Source organism: Jaculus jaculus, chromosome 1, assembly GCF_020740685.1.
Source record: "Jaculus jaculus isolate mJacJac1 chromosome 1, mJacJac1.mat.Y.cur, whole genome shotgun sequence".
Taxonomy (NCBI): Eukaryota; Metazoa; Chordata; class Mammalia; order Rodentia; family Dipodidae; genus Jaculus; species Jaculus jaculus.
In genome coordinates this window covers 280,378,323-280,399,874 of record NC_059102.1, presented here as the reverse complement: position 1 = coordinate 280,399,874, position 21,552 = coordinate 280,378,323, and the positions used below count along the sequence as shown (strand labels likewise).

The window sequence follows — 21,552 nt, the reverse complement described above, 5'->3', positions numbered from 1 at the left end:
CACATGCATCTGGAGTTTGTTTGTATTGCTAGAGGCTCTGGCCTGCCCATTCTTTCTCTGTGCCCCTTCTCTCTCTCTGGCCCCCCCCCCCGCTCTCTCTCTCTGCTTGCACATAAATAAATAAAATTAAAAATATAAAAAGATTAATTGAGGCCCCAGAGGTTGCTTAGTGGTTAAGGCACTTACCTGCAAAGCCAAAGGACCCAGGTTTGATTCCCCAGTACCCATGTAAAGCCAGATGTACAACTTGTGTCTAGCTTTTTTTTTTTTTTTTTTGCAGTGGCTGGATCCCTAGTATGCCTGTTCTCTCTCTAGCTGCCTCTTTCTCTCTTAAATAAATAAATTGTTTATAATCATGGGAATTTAAAAAAACCTAAATAAGTAAATAAAATAAAAATATATAAGGATATAAGAAAAAAAGAATAGGGTTTTAAAAGTATTTATTATTTATTTATTTATTTGAGACACACACACACACACACACACACACACACACACACACAGAATGGGTGCACTAGGTCTTCTAGCTACTGCAAACAAACTACAGATACATGCACCACCTTGTGCATGAACCTGGATCCTTAGGCTTCGCAGGCAACACCTTAACCGCTAAGCCATCTCTCCAGCCCAGGCTTTTTACTTAATAAAGCAAGTATATAATTTTAATTATCCACAAGTAACATTTCACTATTAGTGGTTTGAAATCAGTGATAAGCAAAACAAATTGAAATGAAATATGAACTTGTGCTGTTGTAGTATATACACTTTCTTGACAGTAAAATTTTTTAAAATGTTTTTCTTGTAGCATGTATTGTATGTTTATAGAATATGTAGTAAATAAAAATATGGCCAAATGTTAAAATAAATAAAAAAAATTTTTAAAAAGATTCATGAGAAATTTATATGTCCCTAAATTGTGATAATTTTTCTTCAGCTAAATCTAGTGCTATTCTTTGTCAGTCTTTCTCCTCTCAAATTGTTTTTCCCCAGGGATTCCATTAAACTCATTAAGCTCTGAGACACATAACTTCCCTGTGAGATTTGGTCTCTGAAAATGGCACCAGCATTAATGAGTTGGCAAGAATTTATTGTTTGTTTTGCTTTTTGGATTTTTTTTTTTTTTAACACAGGAACTCTTGTTGCCCAGGATGGCTTTAACAACCAAGGATAATGATAATCTTAAACTTTTGATCCTCTTGCTTCTGCTTCCTGATCTCAGATTATAAGATAGGTGTGTGCCACTGCACCAGGCATATACAGCTTTGGGATTGAACTCAGTGTTTTGTGGATGCTAGGCAATACTTTTCTGTCCACTGAACCACATTCCCAGTCCCCGCTTTATGTGTTAATTTCTACCTGTATCTGTTGAGCTTTTTCATGTATGTGATTATATTAACATGACATACACTGATATCATTTTTTTGGTGTCTATTATTTTAGCAATTTTGGAGTGAATTCCTAACTGTAAAGTATATGACTTTAAGTTTGCTGATTCATTTTATTTATTTACTTTTTAAAAATTTATTTATTTGAGAGAGAAAGAGGCACAGAGAGGAGAAAGAGAGAGAGGGAATGGGTGTACCAGGACCTCCAGATGCAGCAAATGAACTGAAGACACGTGCCGCCTTGTGTATCTGGCTTATGTGGGTCCTAGGGAATCACACATGGGCCTTTTGGCTTTCCAGGCAAGTGCCTTAACCACTAAACTGTCTCTACAGCCTAAGTTTGCTGATTTTTAATAGAAATCCTAAGAGTATTATATTTTATAAATCAAGTATTTGAAAGCCCTGCCAGCCATATCACATCCATTTTAGTTCTTGTGTCACTGTGTACAGTCATTATGTCCCATGCTAATCTTTTTTTTTTCAGTTATTTGAGAGAAATGGGGGGGGGGGTGCAGAGGGAGAGAGAGAATGTGCACACCAGAGCCTCCAGCCACCACAAACAAACTCCAAATACATGTGCCTCTTGTGCATCTGTCTTATGTGGGTCCTGGAGAGTCAAACTGAGATCCTTTGGCTTTGCAGGGAAACACCTTAACCGCTAAACCATCTCTCCAGCCCCCCCGTGCTAATCTTGATCATTGTACACCCCACAGTGTGTGTCTTTAGAGGACTGCAAGCTTGCTTTCTTGTTTGGTTCTGTGTTGAACCCTGATAGTCTGTTGGCATCCAAAATAACTATAAGTGACAAGATTGATATGAGCAGTTTAAGCTTCTCTGTATGCAGGAGCTAGTAGTTTAGATTAATCCTTTCTGTGCATGACAAAACGATGATGCTTCTGGTGAGAGTTCTTGTTTATAAGATTTTACATTCCTTCCATAAGTAGTGTAATACTCTATACACTTTAAATATGGTCATTGTTTTGTTTTACTCCTCTATTGTTATCCATTTATATCTAGTCTGTTTCCTCATTTTACAAGTGTTTCATGTCTAGAGAGGTTTGATAATTGCCAAAAAAAAAAAAAAAACCCTCTTCTTCCCTCCTCTCACTTCATGTCTCCTATCTAATAACTGCATAAATTGGTACAATAGATGGAAGGGGCTGAGCAAAAGTTACAATTCTTTTTTTTTTTTTTTTTTTTGGTTTTTTTCAAGGTAAGGTCTCACTCTGGTCCAGGCTGACCTGGAATTAACTCTGTCATCTCAGGGTGGCCTCAAACTCATGACGATCTTCCTACCTCTGCCTCCTGAGTGCTAGGATTAAAGGCGCCACCACGCCCAGCTTCTTTCTGTTTCTTTGTTTTTGTTTTTCGAGGTAGGGTCTCACTCTAGCCCAGGCTGACCTGAAATTCACAATGCAGTCTCAGGGTGGCCTTGAACTCATGGTGATCCTCCTACCTCTGCCTCCCAAGTGCAGGGATTAAAGGCGTGTACCACCACGCCTGGCTTTTTTTTCATTTTTTTTGTTTTTGTTTCTTTGCCGGCTTCTTAAAAGTACAATTCTTTAGTAGGTTTATGGACCTTTTTTGCTTTAAAATTATTTAATATCCTCATGCAGATTTGTATTTTTACTTGATGGATAATTTATTTATGGTGATTCAATGTGATAATTAAATATACAATATGAAGTGATCAGATTAATAATTATCCTCTTGAGGCATTTATCACTTCTTTCTGTTGGCAAGCTTCAAACTCCCTATAATTTTTATTAAAATACATAGTAAATTATTATGAGCTGTAATCTTCATCCTGCTGTTTTGTGGAATATTAGACTATATATCCCTTAAATGCCTGTTTGGTTACCCATTACCTATTCTGTACCCACTTCCTAATGCTGAGTGACCAATATTTTCTCTGTTACACTGATTTGATTAAGAAAAAAAAAAATAACCTTGTTCACCTTTGAATATTAACAAGGATATCCAATAAAAGTTGCATCTAATTGCAAGCTGTAAACATTCCTTTATCCACTGTTTACTTTCATGAGTCAGGTGACTGTTATCTTAGCCTAGGAGAATCCTCTCATCCCTTTTCCACATGGGGATTTCTTCATTAGGTTTCTAATAATGTACTTACCACACACATGTGATTCACTCCTTATGACTATGAGCAGGGCATTGACACACTTTGTGCCTCATTTCATGTGTCTGTTTTGGAGCCAGTAGTTTCTGTCTTACAAGGCTGTGGTAAAGATAAAACAGTTCATGAAAAGAGGCCAGCCCTTACTAGTGAGTGGTCAGAAATTCCTTTCCAAATGAAAAGATTCAAATTGCTCTGCTTTTTCTGCTGCCTTTTTTTTCTTTGTGTGTGCATGTGTGTTGACGAGTGACTGTGTGAGTGTGACTGCATGTATGTATGCTCATGCTTGTATAGTCAGAGGTTGACTTGGGATGTCTTCCTCAATACCTCTTGACAGTATGTATTAAGGCACCGTGTCTCACTTGATCTCATAGTCCACCAACAGAGCTAGTCTAGCTGGCCAGCTTGTTCTGAAGATTCCTGTCTTTGCCTGCAAAGGGCTGGGATTACAGCTGGTCGTCAGTCATGCTAGGCATTTATGTGGATGCTGGAGGTCAGAACTCAGGCCCTTGTGCTTGCATGGCAACAGGTCCCTCCACCCACTGAATAATCTCCCAAACCCTTACCCCACTTAAAAAATAAAAAGATGCATCTAACATATTGCTGTCCAGAGCAGAAAAACTTGATTTCAGTTGTTGGCTAAAAATATCATTAAGGTTTTTTAAATTGTTGCAAGTGTAAGATTTTTTTTTTTGCAAAAGCAACAGGTTTCTTTATTGCAAGCCTAGGCCTGGGCTCCGTCCCCACAGTCTCACACAGCGGTAGTGAGGGAGAGAGCGCCTTTCTTTTGGGAGAAGGGGTTCATATAGGAATTCTAACAAAGAAGTAGGGGATAGATACATGATTGGTTGATTTAAATAGTTCTGATTGGCTTGGAGTTTCAGCAGGCAAAGTTGGGGGCAGGAGCTAGGGGCACTCCAGGCAGATGAAGTCATCTCCATTGTACTTGAAGTGGAGATTCCTCAGTTTCTTATCTAAGCAGGTGGTCGGAGGGTCCCCCCATCCCCTCCCTCAGTGGAGTGTTTCTGCAATGTACGCAAGTGTAAGATTTTAATCAGTTTGGGGTATTGACTTATTCACATATTTTCTGTAACAACTAAGATTTAATTTTTTTTGCAAACATTAAAACTTTAGAAGTTTCTTGTCTTTAAGACATATGGAACATATATTTTTGTGTTTGTCACTTGATGTTCCTTATCCCTTTTACATTATATTGTTCAAGGAGCATTTAAGACATTTTCCCCTGATTCCTTATCATGAAATTTTAATTTGAAAAGTTATGGAATATCTGACTGTGTGTATGTGGATATGTCCTTTACATTTCAAAGAATAAATAGTGTGCCTCCCTTTTCAAGGAACCCAATTCCCTCCTTTTGCACAGCATTATCCCCTTCAGGACTGCATGATTTATACATATCAGAAGAGAGTACTTTGTTCTGAGCTTGGTTTCTAGTTGGCAACTGAAAATGAATCCCGTTTGCTGCACTGATGATCTTTAGTCCCTAATGCTTTGTCACCCTTAATGGTCATTTGTAGTATGGGGATTGATGTGGTCATCCTCATAAAGACTTTAAATAAGAACCAGATGAAGTACTTCATGAGATACCTTTAGTATACATTAACTCATCAATGTACGTTAACTATTTTTCTGTTATTTTATTTTAGTCTATAGAGAACAAGAGAGAGAGAGAGAGAGAGAGAGAGAGAGAGAGAGGGAGGGAGGTAGGGAGGTAGGGAGGGAGAGAGAATTAGCATGCTAGGGCCTTAGCCACTGTAGTCAAACTCCAGATACTTGATGCCACCTAGTGAGAATGTGTGACTTTGTGTTTGCCTCACCTTTGTATGTCTGGCTTACTTGGGATCTGGAGAATCAAACATGTATGCTTAGGCATCACAGGCAAGTGCGCCTTAATTGATAGCCATCTCTCCACCCTGTTTTGTTATTTTAATGATCATGTCTCTGTTGTGGTCACTTCACATAGAAACAGTGTCAGTAAATATCTGCAGTTTGCCTTTCCCATTTTGACTATTGTCTGTCTTTGGAAAGAAGACACACAAGGTATTTTTGTAACAAGACGTAAAGCATCTGCAGATTGTCACAGAAAATAAATTCAAATGCAATTTTCTTATGTTCATGTGGTTATATGTAGAGTATGATAATGAATATACATTGAGGTATAGTGAAAAGGTCACTGTTTTACTAAATAATTCTGAATTCTATTTTTAGATATTTGATTTAATGGATGCCAAAGCACGTGCTGACTGTATCAAAGAAATAGATCTCTTAAAGGTAAATAATGAACTGTGGACTATTTTGAGTATTACTGAATATTTTGATAAAATGAATTATAAAAAGATTACATTTATAATTATAACAATCTCTTTAAAATGTTTTATTTATTTCTAAGCAGATAGAGGGAGAAAAAGAGAATATGAGAAAAGGAATGGATGCATCAGGGACTCTTGCCACCTCAAATGGATTCCAGATGCCTGTTCCACTTTGTGCATCTGGCTTTATGTGGGTACTGGGGAGTCAAACCCTGGCCGTCAGGCTATGCAAATAAGTACCTTTAACCATTGAGCAATCTCTCCAGCCCCCATGTCAACAAACTTTAAGATTTTATGCCATGCTGGTTTTAAATAATACTGCATAAATTGAATGTGTGTATATTGAAGAATGTTCTTACCTTTAGGATTTAGGGTTAAAGAATTAAATCAGAATATTTGGTAGAATCAGCTTTTTCAAAGTGGGGAATACAAATGAGCATCAAACACTGAATTTTGGTTTTTTTTACTACAACAAAGAAAAAAAGGTTTAATTCTCCTCAGCAATAAGATGGGCAAAAACAAAGAAATTTCATTGTATTACTCAATATTGTTTTTCTACCCATGAACCAAGCACAGTGAAAACAAACCACCACTTCAGCAACCCAGCCTAAAGCATTTGCTAAGGGCCTCCCCTGACTTGCTGGTACAGTCAGCCACACATTGCTGGGACAAACAGCCAGACACAGCTTAATGGAGGAAGGGGTTAATTTCAGGCTTACAAAGTCCAGGGCAAACCCGGTCAGGGGTAAAAGAAGCTGTTTATATAGATCCAGGTACAGCGAAACAATTGCAGCTAGCTGACACCAACCAACTCCATCACACTTCTCTCTCCATACCTTTGGGCCGGAATTCATATTCACCCCCCAAAACACACATTAGGGCTGGACTCTTATGATCACTCCCAGTGATGTGCCCCATAAGCTGGGGTCCACCTGCAGGGGATTTAAGTAGGAAGCTCAATTTTTTCTTTAGAGAGAAAGAGAGAATTGGAGCACCAGGGTCTCAGCCACTGAAATTGAATTTCATTCACTTGTGCCACCTAGTGGGCAGGTGCAACCTTGCGCTTGCCTCACCTTTGTGCGTCTGGCTTATGTGGGATCTGGAGAGTTGAACATGGGTGCTTAGGCTTCGTGGGCAAGCACCTTAACTGCTAAGCCATCTCTCCAACCCTGGAAGTTCAATTTGTTTTGTTTCTTTTTTTTTATTTTCACAATTTTTATTAACATTTTCCATAATTATAAAAAATATTCCATGGTAATTCCTCCCCCTGCACTTTCCCCTTTGAAATTCCATTCTTCATCATATTTTTATTTATTTCACAGAGAAAGAGGGATGGGGGAGAGAGAATGGGCATACCAGGGCCGCCAGCCATTGCAAACAAACTCCAGATGCATGTGCCCCTTGTGCATCTGGCTCACGAGAGTCCTGGGGTATCTAACCTGGGTCCTTTGGCTTTGCAGACACATAAATGCCTTAACCACTAAGCCATTCCTCAGCACCACTGAAATTTTTTGTCTGGATCATTTCATCTAGATATAGTCTAAAGGCTAACTAACATAAGGGCAATCTCAAGATGTGTTATATTGAGATTATGGACTAATTCAGATGTTTCACATGTGTTAATACAATATTTATTGATCTTTTCTCTCAAATTTAGAAAAGGTAAATGTAAAGAATATGTCAAAAACTAACTTTGCAATATTTCATCCACTTAAGAACATGATTGAGATTCCTGTTAACTCTGCAGTGCTGTTGACTATGCAACAGCTTATGTATTAGTTTTAAGACTTAGTGTTTTCAGCCCGGTATAGTGGTGCACATCTATCATTCCAGGACTTAGAAGGCCGAGCCCAGGGGAATCACAGTTCAAAGCCAGCCTGGGTTGCACACCAAGAACTTAATTTTGAAAGAAAAGCAAAACAGCCTTGGTACTTTTTGCTGCCTCTTGCCTTAGTTCTTAAATGCATTGGCTTGTTCTTAAGGATGGGAGCGATGTCAAAGCTGCTCCTGGCTTCTGCTGGCTGTGGCTGTGGTTATTTCTTGGTACTTAAAAGGATGACCTTCAAAGACATTCACAGGCTATTGTTGTAGAACTGATATTACTAGAAAAATGAAAGAAAAACTTAAATAGAAAAGAACTTATGGCTGGAGAGATGGCCTGGCAATCAAGGCACTTGCCTGAGAAGCCTAAGGACCCTGGTTTGATTCTCCAGGTCCCACGTAAGCCAGATGCATAAGTAGTGCATGTATCTGGAGTTTGTTTTCAGTAACTAGAGGTCCTGGCATGCCCATTCTCTCTCCCTCTCTCTCTCTCTTCTCACACACACACACACACATAAATAAATATATAAATATTTTTTTTTAAGAAGAAAAAAAAACATTCACCCAACTTTACAAATAATTGCCTTTGAGAGGTGATTTTTGTGTTAATTGGTCTAAAGATTGAACAGAATTATAAACACGTGTGAGTTGATGTATGGATTTCCACAAAGTGAAATCCTTCTTAAGGGTGATTTTATAAATCAACTTGCATAGATAAGTTCCATATGCTTACATTATTTGCTATAACACCAATATTTACATATAGAAGATACTAATTGTTTGGGGGTATACCTTGTATATTACTTCCTAGGAGTACTTCCAGTAACTTTAAGAGCACAGAAATACCTTTACAACTGAATATCCTTATATGACGGTTCTCATGTTGAAAAATGTAATAATTTTTAATGAATGATGATTTAATTTTTCTAGTCACTTACTGCATTTATTTACATGCCTACTGGGCATAGTTGTACTTCCTAAAAGTACATAATTTATTTCCTTATTATAAAAATATTAAAATAAAGCATATCTATTTTTACTTTCAGTAATTATAATGTATTTCAAAATTCATAGGAAAAATATGCCAATGCTAAGATTTCTATAAGTTAAAGTGAATTACAGTAGCTAAATTAAAATTATGAAGTTACAAAACTATAAATGACTCTGGGATTTAAAGTAAGAAAATGTTTTCATTCCTGCTTTTTTTCTCTCTCAGCAACTGAACCATCCAAATGTAATTAAATATTATGCATCATTCATTGAAGATAACGAATTAAACATAGTTTTGGAATTGGCAGATGCTGGCGATCTCTCCAGAATGATAAAGGTAAGAATTACTTTATGCTTCTCTTCCAGAGTTGTCTGCACATCAGAAACTTAAAATTCCTCAGCCCCACAATGCCAGTAATGGTGAGTGTGATTTGGGCTCAGGTTTCCTGGGGAAGCTCACCCCAGGCACTTCTGACTCTCCCACTGCAGAGATGTCTGGCTTTCTCTCCTAAGCATTCTACCTGAGTCTATGTTCAACTGCAAGTCCTAGAAACTCTGAAATGAGAGTAAATTAAAAATTGAGTGTCACTGGCAGGAGGGATGGCTTAGTGATTAAGGCACTTGCCTGTGAAGCCTAAGGACCCAGGTTCAGTTCCTCAGGACCCACATAAACCAGATGCACAAGTTAGCATATGCATCTGCTGTTCATTTGCAGTGGTAATAATATGGGGCTGGAGGGATGGCTTGGTTAAGGAGCTATCCTGCAAAGCCAAAGGACCCAGGTTCAATTTCCCAGGACCCACATAAGCCAGATGCACAAGGTAGCACACGCTTCTGGAGTTTGTTTGCAGCAGCTGAAGGCCCTGGCATACTCATATTCATTCATTCTCTCTCTCTCCCTCTTAAATATATAAAATACATTATTATATAAATGACAATATGACAAACTTCAGATAGTTGAAATGGCTAAATCAGATAATATCTGTTAAGATTTTTGAATTGTGTCTGACACATACCTAGACTATGTAAATGGTAGCTGTCACTGTCACATTATTGCTTTTGTTCTCTGTCTCTTAAATGTCTGTTCTGGGAGTGACTACGATAATAGGAGAAGGCAATTTCCAGTGTCTCAAGCTACTGGCTTGAAGGAGATACTGATTATTTGGCTGGCTATATCTTGAAGATCCTTATGAATTCTGCCTGCTACGTTCTCTTTTCAGCTTTAGCAAACCCTTGACCAGATGTCATCTCATGAACCTGTTTCTCAGTAAGAATTGCTGAAATATATACTCTGTATTTCAGTGGCTTGTGTGCTCCTACTAAACTTAGCTTACAGTATGCAAGTGTGGCAGTCAGACCAACCAAAGGAGAAGAACAAAGGGGTGTTTATTTAGAATTTTCTGTGACCCAAGTCTCATCTACCCTCCCTTGCATTGTGTCAGACTTCAGGACATATGGAGGAGTGAGAGTTATAGAGTGAGGGAGAAGGCTTCAGGTATGCCCAGAGTTGCAAAGGGAAGCTGTTGGTGCACTGACTGTACGTTCCACGTGACCCACTGTGATGGACATAAAGCATTTCTTGTGATTAGTTGGCTTTCTGTGGTTGATTGTAGGGAAGTAAGAATCAAACTAGGGGAGGTCTCAGTTGTTAAGACTTTGCCATTTGGGGCTTATTGTAATTTGTAAGAGAAGTTATTTATTGTTTTACCTTCTGGTCTTTCACTGAAGATAACAGTTGGCTTCCTGCAAGTCTGACTGACAGCAGGATGCTTCTGAAGGTATTTGTTCTCAAGTTTCCTGGACAGCTTGCTGTATGTTGTCGATTAAATTCTATCTTTGTGTGTGGTCTGGATATTGTCAGTATGTGTATTAAATCTCTCAGCAGATATGGATACATAACTAGTAATCTCTGTTACTACGTGGTGGAGTTATTTACTGCAAGGAGATTAGAAAAAAAGTGCTGCTTGCATTCACTTTTTATGAGGATTCTGAGATGCAAACTTGACACTTTTAAAAGATAAGTATCATTGCCAGTAAATAGCAGAACAATATATTTTTTAAATATTTTATTCATTTTAATTTTTCTGAGAGCGACAGAGAAAGAGGCAGATATATATATATAGAGAGAGAATGGGCACGCCAGGGCCTCCAGCCACTGCAAACAAACTCCAGATGCATGTGCCCCTTTGTGCATCTGGCTAACGTGGGTCCTGGGGAATCGAGCCTCAAACTGGGGTCCTTAGGCTTCACAGGCAAGTGCCTAACCACCACAAGCCATCTCTCCAGCCCAGGATAATATATTTTTTAATTTTTGAGATATATTTTATTTATTTGTTTGAGAGAGAATGAGGCAGAGAGAGAGAGAGAGGGAGGAAGGGAGGGAGGGAGGGAGAATGGGCGCGCCAGGCCCTCCAGCCACTGCAGACAAACTCCAGACGTGTGCGCCCCCTTGTGCATCTGGCTTACGTGGGTCCTAGTGAGTCAAACCAGGATCCTTTGGCTTTGTAGGCAAACAACTTAACTGCCTCTCCAGCCCCCAGAACAATATTTTTAAAATTAGGTTTATTTGATACAACAGTCCATGTGTTTTCCTTTAATGGCCCTTAAGGATTTTGGTAGGGCAGTATTCCTTTAAATATCAGATGAAAGTCCTTGACCTTCTCTCCAGTGAAAGGGATTGCACAATTTATCATTCATTAACAAGCATTCACAACTTTTTTTTGATTGAGGTGTTTAGTAATTAAGAACTTGGCTCTTGGATAGGACTTCAGTATCAATCACTGTAACTCATATCATACAAGTTCTTTAATTTCCTTATCTGTAAGATAAGCCTAGTTTACTAGTTTATAAAAGAGCTATATAAAGAGAAGTTTAAAAGTCTGGGTGTATAGGTCAGTGGTAAAGCCCTTGCTAAGATGCTCAGTTCACAGTCCCAGGGAAAGTTAAGAAAGGAAGGTAATGACAAAGCCCCATAGATAGAATGAATCACGTCTAAATAGTTATTTAGTTTTCTGTTCTAGGGACTTCTCACCACTTGCTTAAGCAGCTAACCACCAAGAAAATATGTTCTTGCAAACTAAAGAACTATAACAATGTACTTAAAAATGGAAATGCACAATTGCATGGCAAACAGGGTCTTTATCGGTTAGTTAGATTGGGAACAACAGAGTCTTTGTGACAGTGAGCAGTAACTACTGTCACAGCTTTGATAGGTGTACCATGGAATACGCTGAAGATACCTGCCTGAAATTGGAAGATGCCTTTTGTATAAAGGATTATTTAGGGGATTTTTTTTTTTTTTTTTCCTGAGGTAGGGTCTCACTGTAGCTCAGGCTGACCTGGAATTCACTATGTAGTCTCAGGGTGCCCTTGAGCTCATGGAGATCCTCCTGCCTCTGCCTCCCGAGTGCTGGGATTAAAGGCGTGCATCACTATGACTGGCTCTAGGGGAAATTTTTTTTTTTTTTTTTAAGTTTTGTAACTTATTCCAAATAAATTACAAGCTGACACAGCAACTCAATCTACTTGGGTAAGATACCATAGTTGTTTCTTGGAAAATCAGTAACATCTAGTTTTCTTCAGTAGTACACAAGCTTTTGTTACGTTTCTCTGTATGTATATGTAGGTTAGGGTACAGCCTCATGTTTGTTCCTCACAGGTACATACACTATTTGTTCTTTTAAAGACAGGATCCTTCACTGGCCTGGCCTGGAACTTCTCAAACAGGCCAGATTGGCTGGCCAGCAAGCCTGAGGGAATCCATCCCATTATAAGCGTGACCCTACCACACCTAGCCTTTTTATGTGGGTTGTGAGGATGGAGCTCAGGTCCTTATGCTTGCTTATCAGTCCCTCTACCAGCCCTTAGTATGTAAACTTTACATTGGTGCTGTCCTTTTTAAATAAATTCTGTCAAATTTTGCTCAGTCCATTTATAAGGCATTGTGGGCCAGGCTTCCTGAGGCCTTGTGAACTCTTCTAAAAAGTTGAAAGACAATATTTTACTTAATGATAGTCAAAAAAAAAAAAAAAAAAAAGTTGAAAGATAGTATACAAACTGTGGTTCTTAAGCTCCATGGTGCAATAGCTATAACAAAGTTTGATCAGTAGTTTCTTGTGAATAGGCTGTCTTTGAATCCTGGTTATGCTTTTGTATTTTTTTTAAAATTTAAATTATGGTATTTTAGACCTCACCCAATGCCCAATTAAGTTGTATTCAAGGAATAATTAACTGATTGGGAGGCTCTGTATGGAGATCTTCCTTAGTTCTTTCTCAAGTAGTAGCATTTCAGTTATGCACATAGTTAGGGCTTTTCTTCCACATGATTTAAGTTTTGTGTTTCTTTCTTAAATAGAAAATAAAAGGCTTGTCTTACATCAGCTTTCTCAGGTGGTGAAAGTCTTTTCCTTTGTTTCCACATTCACATGTCCCAGAGATAACTACTAACTTTATGCACTTACAATCTTCTCAACTCTGTTTTCTATGCTTACACATGCACACACTTAAATACAGCAATTTGTGACAACATCTGCATTCTATCTCAGACAATCACAATTTATTTATTCCTGTATTAATCCAGGCAGTACTCCAACAAAAAGCTCTTTATATTTCAGTGCAGCTGTATACAGCCTGTCAAATATCTCTGTTGTGTGTGATAATATTGCTGAGTAATATAGTATGCACATTTTAAACCAACGTACTCTCTCAAATAGTTACATTAAGTTGAAGCTTAAAAAAAAATCTCTATCCCTTTATTGGATATTTGGTGTGTGCCAGGTACATGATTTACACCCTCTTGGAATTGAGTGTCTAACAATAAGACAATTATATAGCTAGCTCTCATAGAAAATTCTATAACCTCTGTTGAAATAAGGCATTTAAAGGGAACATGGGTTATAATGGATGGATATAATACCAGGATAGCTGAAAATAGATTGGGAACCTCTTGGGCAATAAGAGGATTCTAAGCAATGCTGTTATATGACCTTGATTTAATTACTTATCTCAAGTGATTGAGCTATAGCTACCACATCTATAAATTGAGTTAATAACACTTGTCTCAGTATTATTATGAGAGTAAATTTATATGTGTGTGTTGGATGTACAGTTTCTAGACCTGTATAATTCTAGGCATACAGCATCTATCTGTGCCTGAGTGTATGGTATCTCGTAGGTAGTCATAGTCTTTATTCCTTGAGGCCTCTGAGTACTTTCTGCCTACCCCACCTTTATATAGACCTCCAGTATCACTGAGTAACTGGAAATCATCAGGCAAGATTGTTGTATGGTTTACTTTGTTGTGGCCAAGTCTGTGATGTCAACTTGTGTGAGGTTGTTATTTTCTCTTTTCCTGTTGTTATGCAAGCCTTTGCCTGAGTTCTCTATCCTTTCTTTGCTCATTTGCTCAGAAAGGTTAAACCAAACCATTAATACCAGTCCTATATCTATAGTCATTGTGCATCTTATATATTTCTTCCATAATCATTTGTATATGATCATAACACTTTAAGTATTTTTATTTATTTATTTGAGGGGGTAGAGAGGGGAGGAGAAAGACACAGAGGCAGTGGGCACACCAGGGCCTAAAGCCACTGCAAATGAACTCCAAATACATGCACCCCTTTTGTGCATCTGGTTTTACGTGGGTACTGGGGAATCGAACTTGGATGCTTAGAGTTTGCAGGCAAGCTCTTTAACCACTGAGCCATCTCTCCAGCCCCATAACAATTTTCTTAAAGCATGCTCTAATGTAAACACATATATAAACACATGTCCCTTATTTATTAATTTACAAATTCAAAAATTTATTTTCTAATGGAAAAGATAAATAAAATGAAGTCAAATACATGACATGCCAGCTGCAGAAAGTAAGGACAGTGAAGTTATGGGAAGGATGTTGCTCTCCTCGGTGAGGTGATCTGCGAAGGTTGTATTGATTAAACCTTAACCACCCTCACCTTTACCTTTTACTTCAGTTTATATGAAAACCTCAAGACCGACCTCTGTCCTGAAATTCCAGTGCTGTGAGTCTCTCAGCAGCCATTTGGCTCTGCTTTTCATTCCTTTCTCACAGCACGGCTGACTGAGTGCAGAGTGCCTTGGTTTACCACTTACCTTTCTGGAGGTCCTCATGTTTCTTAACTGAGTCATTCTCGTCGGACTTTTTTTTTTTTTTTTTGAGACAGGGTCTCATGTAGCCCAGGTTAACCTCCAACTCCAGTGTAGTGGAGATTGACCTGGAACTTTTGATCCTTTTGCCTCCACCTCTCAAGTCCTGGGATTAGAGACATCTGCTAGTGTGCCTGGTGATGAATTGTTGGGTTTCAATCTTGTCTGTTCCTTTTGGATACACCCTGGAGTTGATCTTCCTACCTGTGAGTTCAGTTATTCCTTTTTTCAACTCCCAGCATTTTATCTTTAGATTTCTAAATACTGAATCTACACATCTCAGTGTATCTGAAAACATTTCCCAGGTCTTTCCTACCCTTCTTTCATAGCACTTAGTAATGTGATGCTTACTGGGTTATTTTGTTGATACTTTCAGTTGCTTTAGGCTTAAGGCTCTCTTGAGGATAGGGTCTGTGTCCACTTTCTTTAGCAGGCTCTCCTCAGTTTCTAGGGCCAGACTTGGTGTGGGCAGGAGCTCCACTTGTATGTGATAAATGAGTGTAGAAAACTTGGTCCTTTTATCTTGCTTACTCTTCCCTGCTTCAGAGACTAGTGTGTGACATGGGTGGCAGTTTTCCACTGCTTTACTGGCTGGTCTTCTCCAGGCTTGCTAAGATAATGAGTGGTGTGCTGGCAGGAAAGAAGACAGTGTTCTCATGCAGGAGGCATGTGAAAGGGTTTTTGTGGTGAGGATACTAAAATTCTAAAATTGTTTTCTAAAAACCCTTGTTTCATAAGTCACGTTTCCTAAAAGACAAGAATAACAATGTAGGGATTTATTTGGGGGAACATGACAGTGACTTACTACTTCATAAAGGATAGAAGTAAAGGCCTGAATTATAAAGAGCATGATTCATATTATATAAATATTAAGATTAACTGTATCACAACAACATCTTTTACTCTCTCAACTCTTCAGCCTAATTGGGAAAGAGGAGGCAATACAGTTTCTGGTCCGTATTCCAGAAATGAACCTCTGGATAGCATTACATCAAAGATTTTTACAAGTAAATAATTAATTGGTTTAGAGCAGACTGACAAATATAATTAAGCAACTTACAGTTGAAATACTCAGTATTTCTCTAATTAGTGACAAAGGAGTACCTGAGGCTGTGGTCAGATGAAATGCTTCCCAGATGAGTTTTAGGATAAAAGGAAGTCTGGAACTTTTCATCACAGATTTCTTCATTATCAGTAATCAGAATTTTTAAATAAAGTAGACCCTTAGAAAACAGCTTGATTTCACTTAAGTTGTGCTGTTTGCTACAAGTTGCTTTATTTTAGGTAAAATGGGACTAATATATACTCCATTTTATAGTGAAAATATTGCACATTTATTTCACTGCTATAATATCAAGACTCATGCTAATGCAGATTCAAATGTAATCTCACAATTACATAAAGAGTTGTATTTCAACTTGTTGATAATACTGTTAAACTCTAAATGACCCTTTTTGTAAAGTGTACTTCTTTCTTTAAACTATTGTAACTAATAATTTTCAGTATCTATTAGAAAATCAATTTGAGAAAAAGAGACAAAAACATGTGCCTCTATATTTTGTGGGTGTGCATGTGTTTGTGCGTGACCATATTTTTGCACATGTTGATGTGTTTGCTGGTACACTTATGTGTGTGTGTGTGTGCACATGTGTGGGCAGTCTCTAAGTGTTTTCTCTGTTTGCTCTCCATTACATTTGAAACAGTCTTCCACTGAACCCGAAGCTCACAGATTTGGCTAGACTAGGTGTGGATCTGAATTTATGTTTGCATAGCAAGCCCTTTACTGACCTAGCCTTCTCCCAGATTTCATGTATGTAATGTGCTGTGTGAATATGGTATGTGTGATGCATGAATGTATAGATGCTCATATGGCGCCCTGTGTGCTTCTTTGTAGCAGGGCGCACTGGCCTGAGGTAATAGGGAGCAGAATGTTGGATGACTCACTCTTATCTCTTTGATACCCATTCCTGTTTGAGCTGCAGTCTCTTTCTGGTCTGGAAGCCTGTCATTTTTATTGTGAACTCTGGGGTTTCTCGGGTCTCTGCTCTCTTACATGACTGGGTTACAAATGGATGTGGCCATGCCCAGTTGTTTATGTGGACCCTGGAGATTGAACTCAAGCAGTCTCTCAAGCCTCCTCAGGCTCTCAAGCTTGCCCTGGAAGTGCTCTTAACTGGTGAGCCATCTCTTTGGGCCTATATTTATATATTTTTAAAGAAAGTTTATAGGTATTTTTCCCCTAGACTACCAGTGAAACAAAATATAGCCATTTACCTGCTAAAAGATTTTTAAAAATATTATTTATTTTATTTGCAAGGAGAGAGAGAAAAAGAGGGGGCAGAGGAAGGGAGAGGGAGAAAGGAAGGGAGAGGGATAATATGGGCATGCTAGGGCCTCCAGCTACTGCAAATGAACACCAAATAAATGTATGCTCCAGTTTGTGCATCTGGTTTTGTGTGGATCCTGGGGAATCAAACATGAGTCATTAGGCTTTGCATGTATGTGTCTTAACCACTGAACCATTTCTCCAGCCCAGAAAGAATTTTTTAACCACATCACAATGCCTAAGAATGAGGTGCATATTATTTTTATAAATGTTTTTAATGAAATGTATAATACTCATCATTCAAAAAATAAATAGTGTCTTTGTCCAATAGTTTGGAATTGTTCCAAATAATTAATATAGGCTTTTATCTTATTTCTAATATATTTAGATACCAGTTGTTTTCTTAAATTAACTTGTGTGTCATTGTTTTAAATGTGTGGGAACCTCAAAATTCTTTCTTTATGCAGACATAAATTAATTTTATATACTTATTTTTAAATATTTAGAAATACACTTTACTGATAGTTTCTTTTTGTTATTGTTGTTGTACTTGCTACATAGAAAATCACCACAAATTTAGTAAGTTAAAACAGGTATTTACTAACTTGTGATTTCTGTGGTAGAGCTTAGGAACTGATTAGTAGGTTATCTGTTCAAAATCTTACGAAATTAAGGTTGGAATGTTAGCTGAAAACACACTTAATTTCAGGTTTTCTGTGCTCACTGTTTGTGAGGAGAATTTAGTTTCTTGAGTCACTGCTATCAGCCGGGGTCCACACTCAGTAGATGCTTCTGCCACTGCCTGCCTGTTGATTACCTCAGTGTGATTAGGAAACTTTACATTTGAACACTCTTTTCTGCCATGGGATACAATATAATTTGGGGATATTTCCCTTCTTGCTCCCTCCCTCTCTCTCTTTCTCCTTCCTTACTTCCTTCCCTTTCTCCCTCCCTCCCTTTTTTTTTTGAGACAGCATCTCACTATGAGGCCCAAGCTGATCTTGAACTCAGTATCCTGACTGTCTTCCCAAGTGGAGATCACAGGCATGAACCATGACACCTGGATTGGGGATATTTTATAACAGTCTCATGCTCAACCCAACCTCTAGGGAATGAAGTTATGCACCAGGACTTGGGAATTTGGGGAGTGAGATAGATATATCCTAAAATATCCTAAAATAACATATACCTTGATAAATTAACTAGAATATCAACTGTATTTTGAGATAATTGTTTTTTTATATATTAAAACATATGAAACTTGTGTACCTTTTTGGTTAATTTGTTTCTTTTGCATTGAATATGCATTTTTTATCCAAATTTAAAGAACTAAAACACTTTGAAATGTCTTACACTCTTGACCTTTGATCCTTAGAGCAGTACCCCAGTGGTACATCTGTCTTGATTTGTTTTTTTTTTACCAGAATATTACACTTCCGTTTCAGTCTGTTGCTCAGTGTATAGTGCCAAGCACAATCTTGTTTTCCATTGAGTCTTGTGTATGACTTTCATCTGTCTTATGTTGGTTTTAAAGTTATTCTGCTCTGAAGGTTGAGATTAGTGATACTTCCTATAAAGATAGGTTCCTATGCATAATAAATGTACATGTGTGTGTATTCAAAAGAAGTTAGTTTGCTATATTTAGACTGGCTGGCCAAGAAGCTCCAGGGATCCAGCTGTCTTTCCCTCCCCTAAGATTGCAAGCATGTGTCACCAGATTTTTAAAAAAAATTTTTTTTAACTTATTTATTAGAGAGGGAGAGAGAGAATGAATATGTCAGGGCCTCTAGCCACTGCAAAGGAACTCCATATGCTTGTGCCACAATGTGTATCTGGATTATGTGGGACCTGGAGAATCAAACCTAGGTCTTTAGGCTTCACAAGCAAGAGCTTTAACCACTAAGCAATCTTGTCAGTTCATGTTTTTTTTTTGTTATTTATTTATTTTTCTTTAAAAAGGCCTGGGTTTGAACTGAAATCCTCATGGTTGCAAACAAAGCCCTTTACAGACCAAGCTGTCTTTCACACCTCTTAAAATTAATTAACTCAATGTCTCTGTAGCTGAAGGTGGCCTTAAAGTTCCTGCGTAGCCAAGGATGACCTTAAAATCCTGATCTTCCCAACTCCATCTCTAAAATCCTTGGGTTATAAGCATTTCCCACCACCATCCCCAGCTTCTGCATTTTAGTATGTGTGTATCATTGTGTGCCATGTCCACACCATAGCATATGTTTGCAGGTCTGAGGACACCCTGAGGGGATTTGTCTCTTCTTCCTTGCTTGAGACAGGGTCTCTCACATTGCTGCTGCTGCATGTGTGTCAGTCTAACTGGCCTGTGAGCTTTCCAGTTCACCTGGCTGTGCTTCTTGTTGCAAGCAAACACTTTTAACCTCTGTGTCATCTATCTCCACTGCTCCAGGTTCTGCCTGGCTTAAATCTCCCCTTATTCACAGCATTCTGGTACATGGCAGAAAATATTAGAGTGTTTGGAAACATCTCTCTTTTGCGTTAGTACTGGTACCCTCTCCTAAGAGCTAGTCACATGCTTGCAATAATACAAAGACCATTACAGTAAGAATTTTTCTGATCTCTTAAAAAATTTTTTTTATTTGAGAGAAAGAGAGAGAATGGGTACACCAGGGCTTTCAGCCACTGCAAACAAACTCCAGATGTATGCGCCACCTTTGTGCATCTGGCTTTCATGGGTACTAGGGAATTGAGCCTGGGTCCTTAGACTTTGCAGGCAAATGCCTTAACCGTTAAGCCATCTTTCCAGCTTGTGACCTCCTTTTGAACAAGTTTCCTTGGTATTAATTTATCAGTGCTTAGAATGCAATTTTCTGGGGAAAGAATACTATGTATGTTATATCTTTATAGCAGTTTATTTTTCTTATTTGCTACATAATCGAAGGCTTTTTATTTTGTTGATCATAGCTTGTTTAATTAGAATAAGTAATTAGTATTTCACATTTTTAGTCCTGAGAAATACATTTTTGGTTTCCATTAGTAACCTAAACAATTTTGACTTTGAGGAATTAACTTTTTATACTTATATCTTTAAAATTTATAATCTAGAGAGCTGAGTAGTTTTAAGAGGTTTTGCAACAAGTTGGTAAAAGACAAAAGTAGAGCTTGAATGAGAAAGAGTTTATCCAAGAGGGTAAAATGAGATGCCATTGATGGTTATTCAGTGACCGAGTGGCTTCCAAGCCCACATCATCACATCTTCTAAGGCAATTTAAGATGTCAGCTTTATCTAGACTATAAACAATGAAAGTACTCACACACAACATAGTAGTATTACATACCAAAACTCTAGTTGAAATATGTTTTCCATGTAAAATTTTCTCCAAATTATAGATAGCAAATATTTGTGGAGCTTTGTGAGTACGTCATTCTTTCTTTAGAAGAAAACTTATTTCTGCAGAAAGATGAATTTATAATAAAAACACACTTAGGACACTCACATTTTCAGAAGCAGCCTATCTTTTTGATTGCCAGTCTGTGTGCATTAAGGTATTTGAAATAACTTCAGAGTCTAATGTTATAACAGAGTATGTTTTGTAGTTACAAAAGTGCTTGGGAACATCATATTGCTGTTGATGTAAATGTTTGACCTAATTTCAAGTTTATAAGAAAGACTTGTCTGCCTTACTTGAAGACCATGTGTAGTACTGTGTGAATTGGGTGGAATCTCGGACTTCTAAGTACTATATAGGGTACCACAGACTAATATACACTTACTTTCAATGTGCCAGACAGTTATTATTTATGTTTTATTCATACCTAAGAGTTTTGAAGTATAGGTCATACTTGGAGGTGGCAGGGACTTCCAAAATCATACCCAAACTCTGTTTTATGTCACAAAGAACCCAACCCAAGGTGGTTGAGTGACTTTTCCAAGATTGCACAACCACTTGCTTACTATCAAACCTTCTACTTAGTTCTGTAGTTAAAAGATGGAATTGGTTGTGTTAGCAGCACATTTAAACATTTAACAATGCTCCCAAAGCAGAAAATATTTCCTGATATTTAGCATGACTCACTTCCTTTTGTTAAGTAGTTGGACGAGATGGAGAACAGCTGGTGCCTGTAATTACAGTTCTCCTATAACTTCATTATTTTCTATCAGTTAATTATCATTTTTTCTAATCCTCATCAAAAGTGCCTTGCACCCCAGGATCATATTTGCTGTTTTTGTTATTTATTGTGTAACCACAGCAGTGCATTTCTAAAGGATGCCTTGTATAGGTCCCAGGAGCAGTTATATAATGGTGGGTCCCTTTGTCAAAAAAATGAAAAGTCTTTGAGGTAACACTAAGAGGTCATTAAGCCAAGTGGCAAGTGCAGGACCTGTGTATCTGAGCAGGTTGTGTTGCTGTGCAGCTGCCTCTGAG

General features: G+C 38.0%; 1 protein-coding gene across 2 annotated transcripts in view; it reads left to right on the top strand.

Annotated features, from left to right (window-relative positions):
- Positions 1-21,552, top strand: part of Nek7 (NIMA related kinase 7) — a 163,383-nt gene that overhangs the window by 98,764 nt on the left and 43,067 nt on the right. For both annotated transcript variants that reach the window (XM_045138193.1, XM_045138188.1), the window contains exons 4-5: positions 5,750-5,812; positions 8,888-8,998. In XM_045138193.1, coding sequence (XP_044994128.1) covers positions 5,750-5,812; positions 8,888-8,998 — 174 coding nt within the window. The remainder of the gene's footprint in view (positions 1-5,749; positions 5,813-8,887; positions 8,999-21,552) is intronic.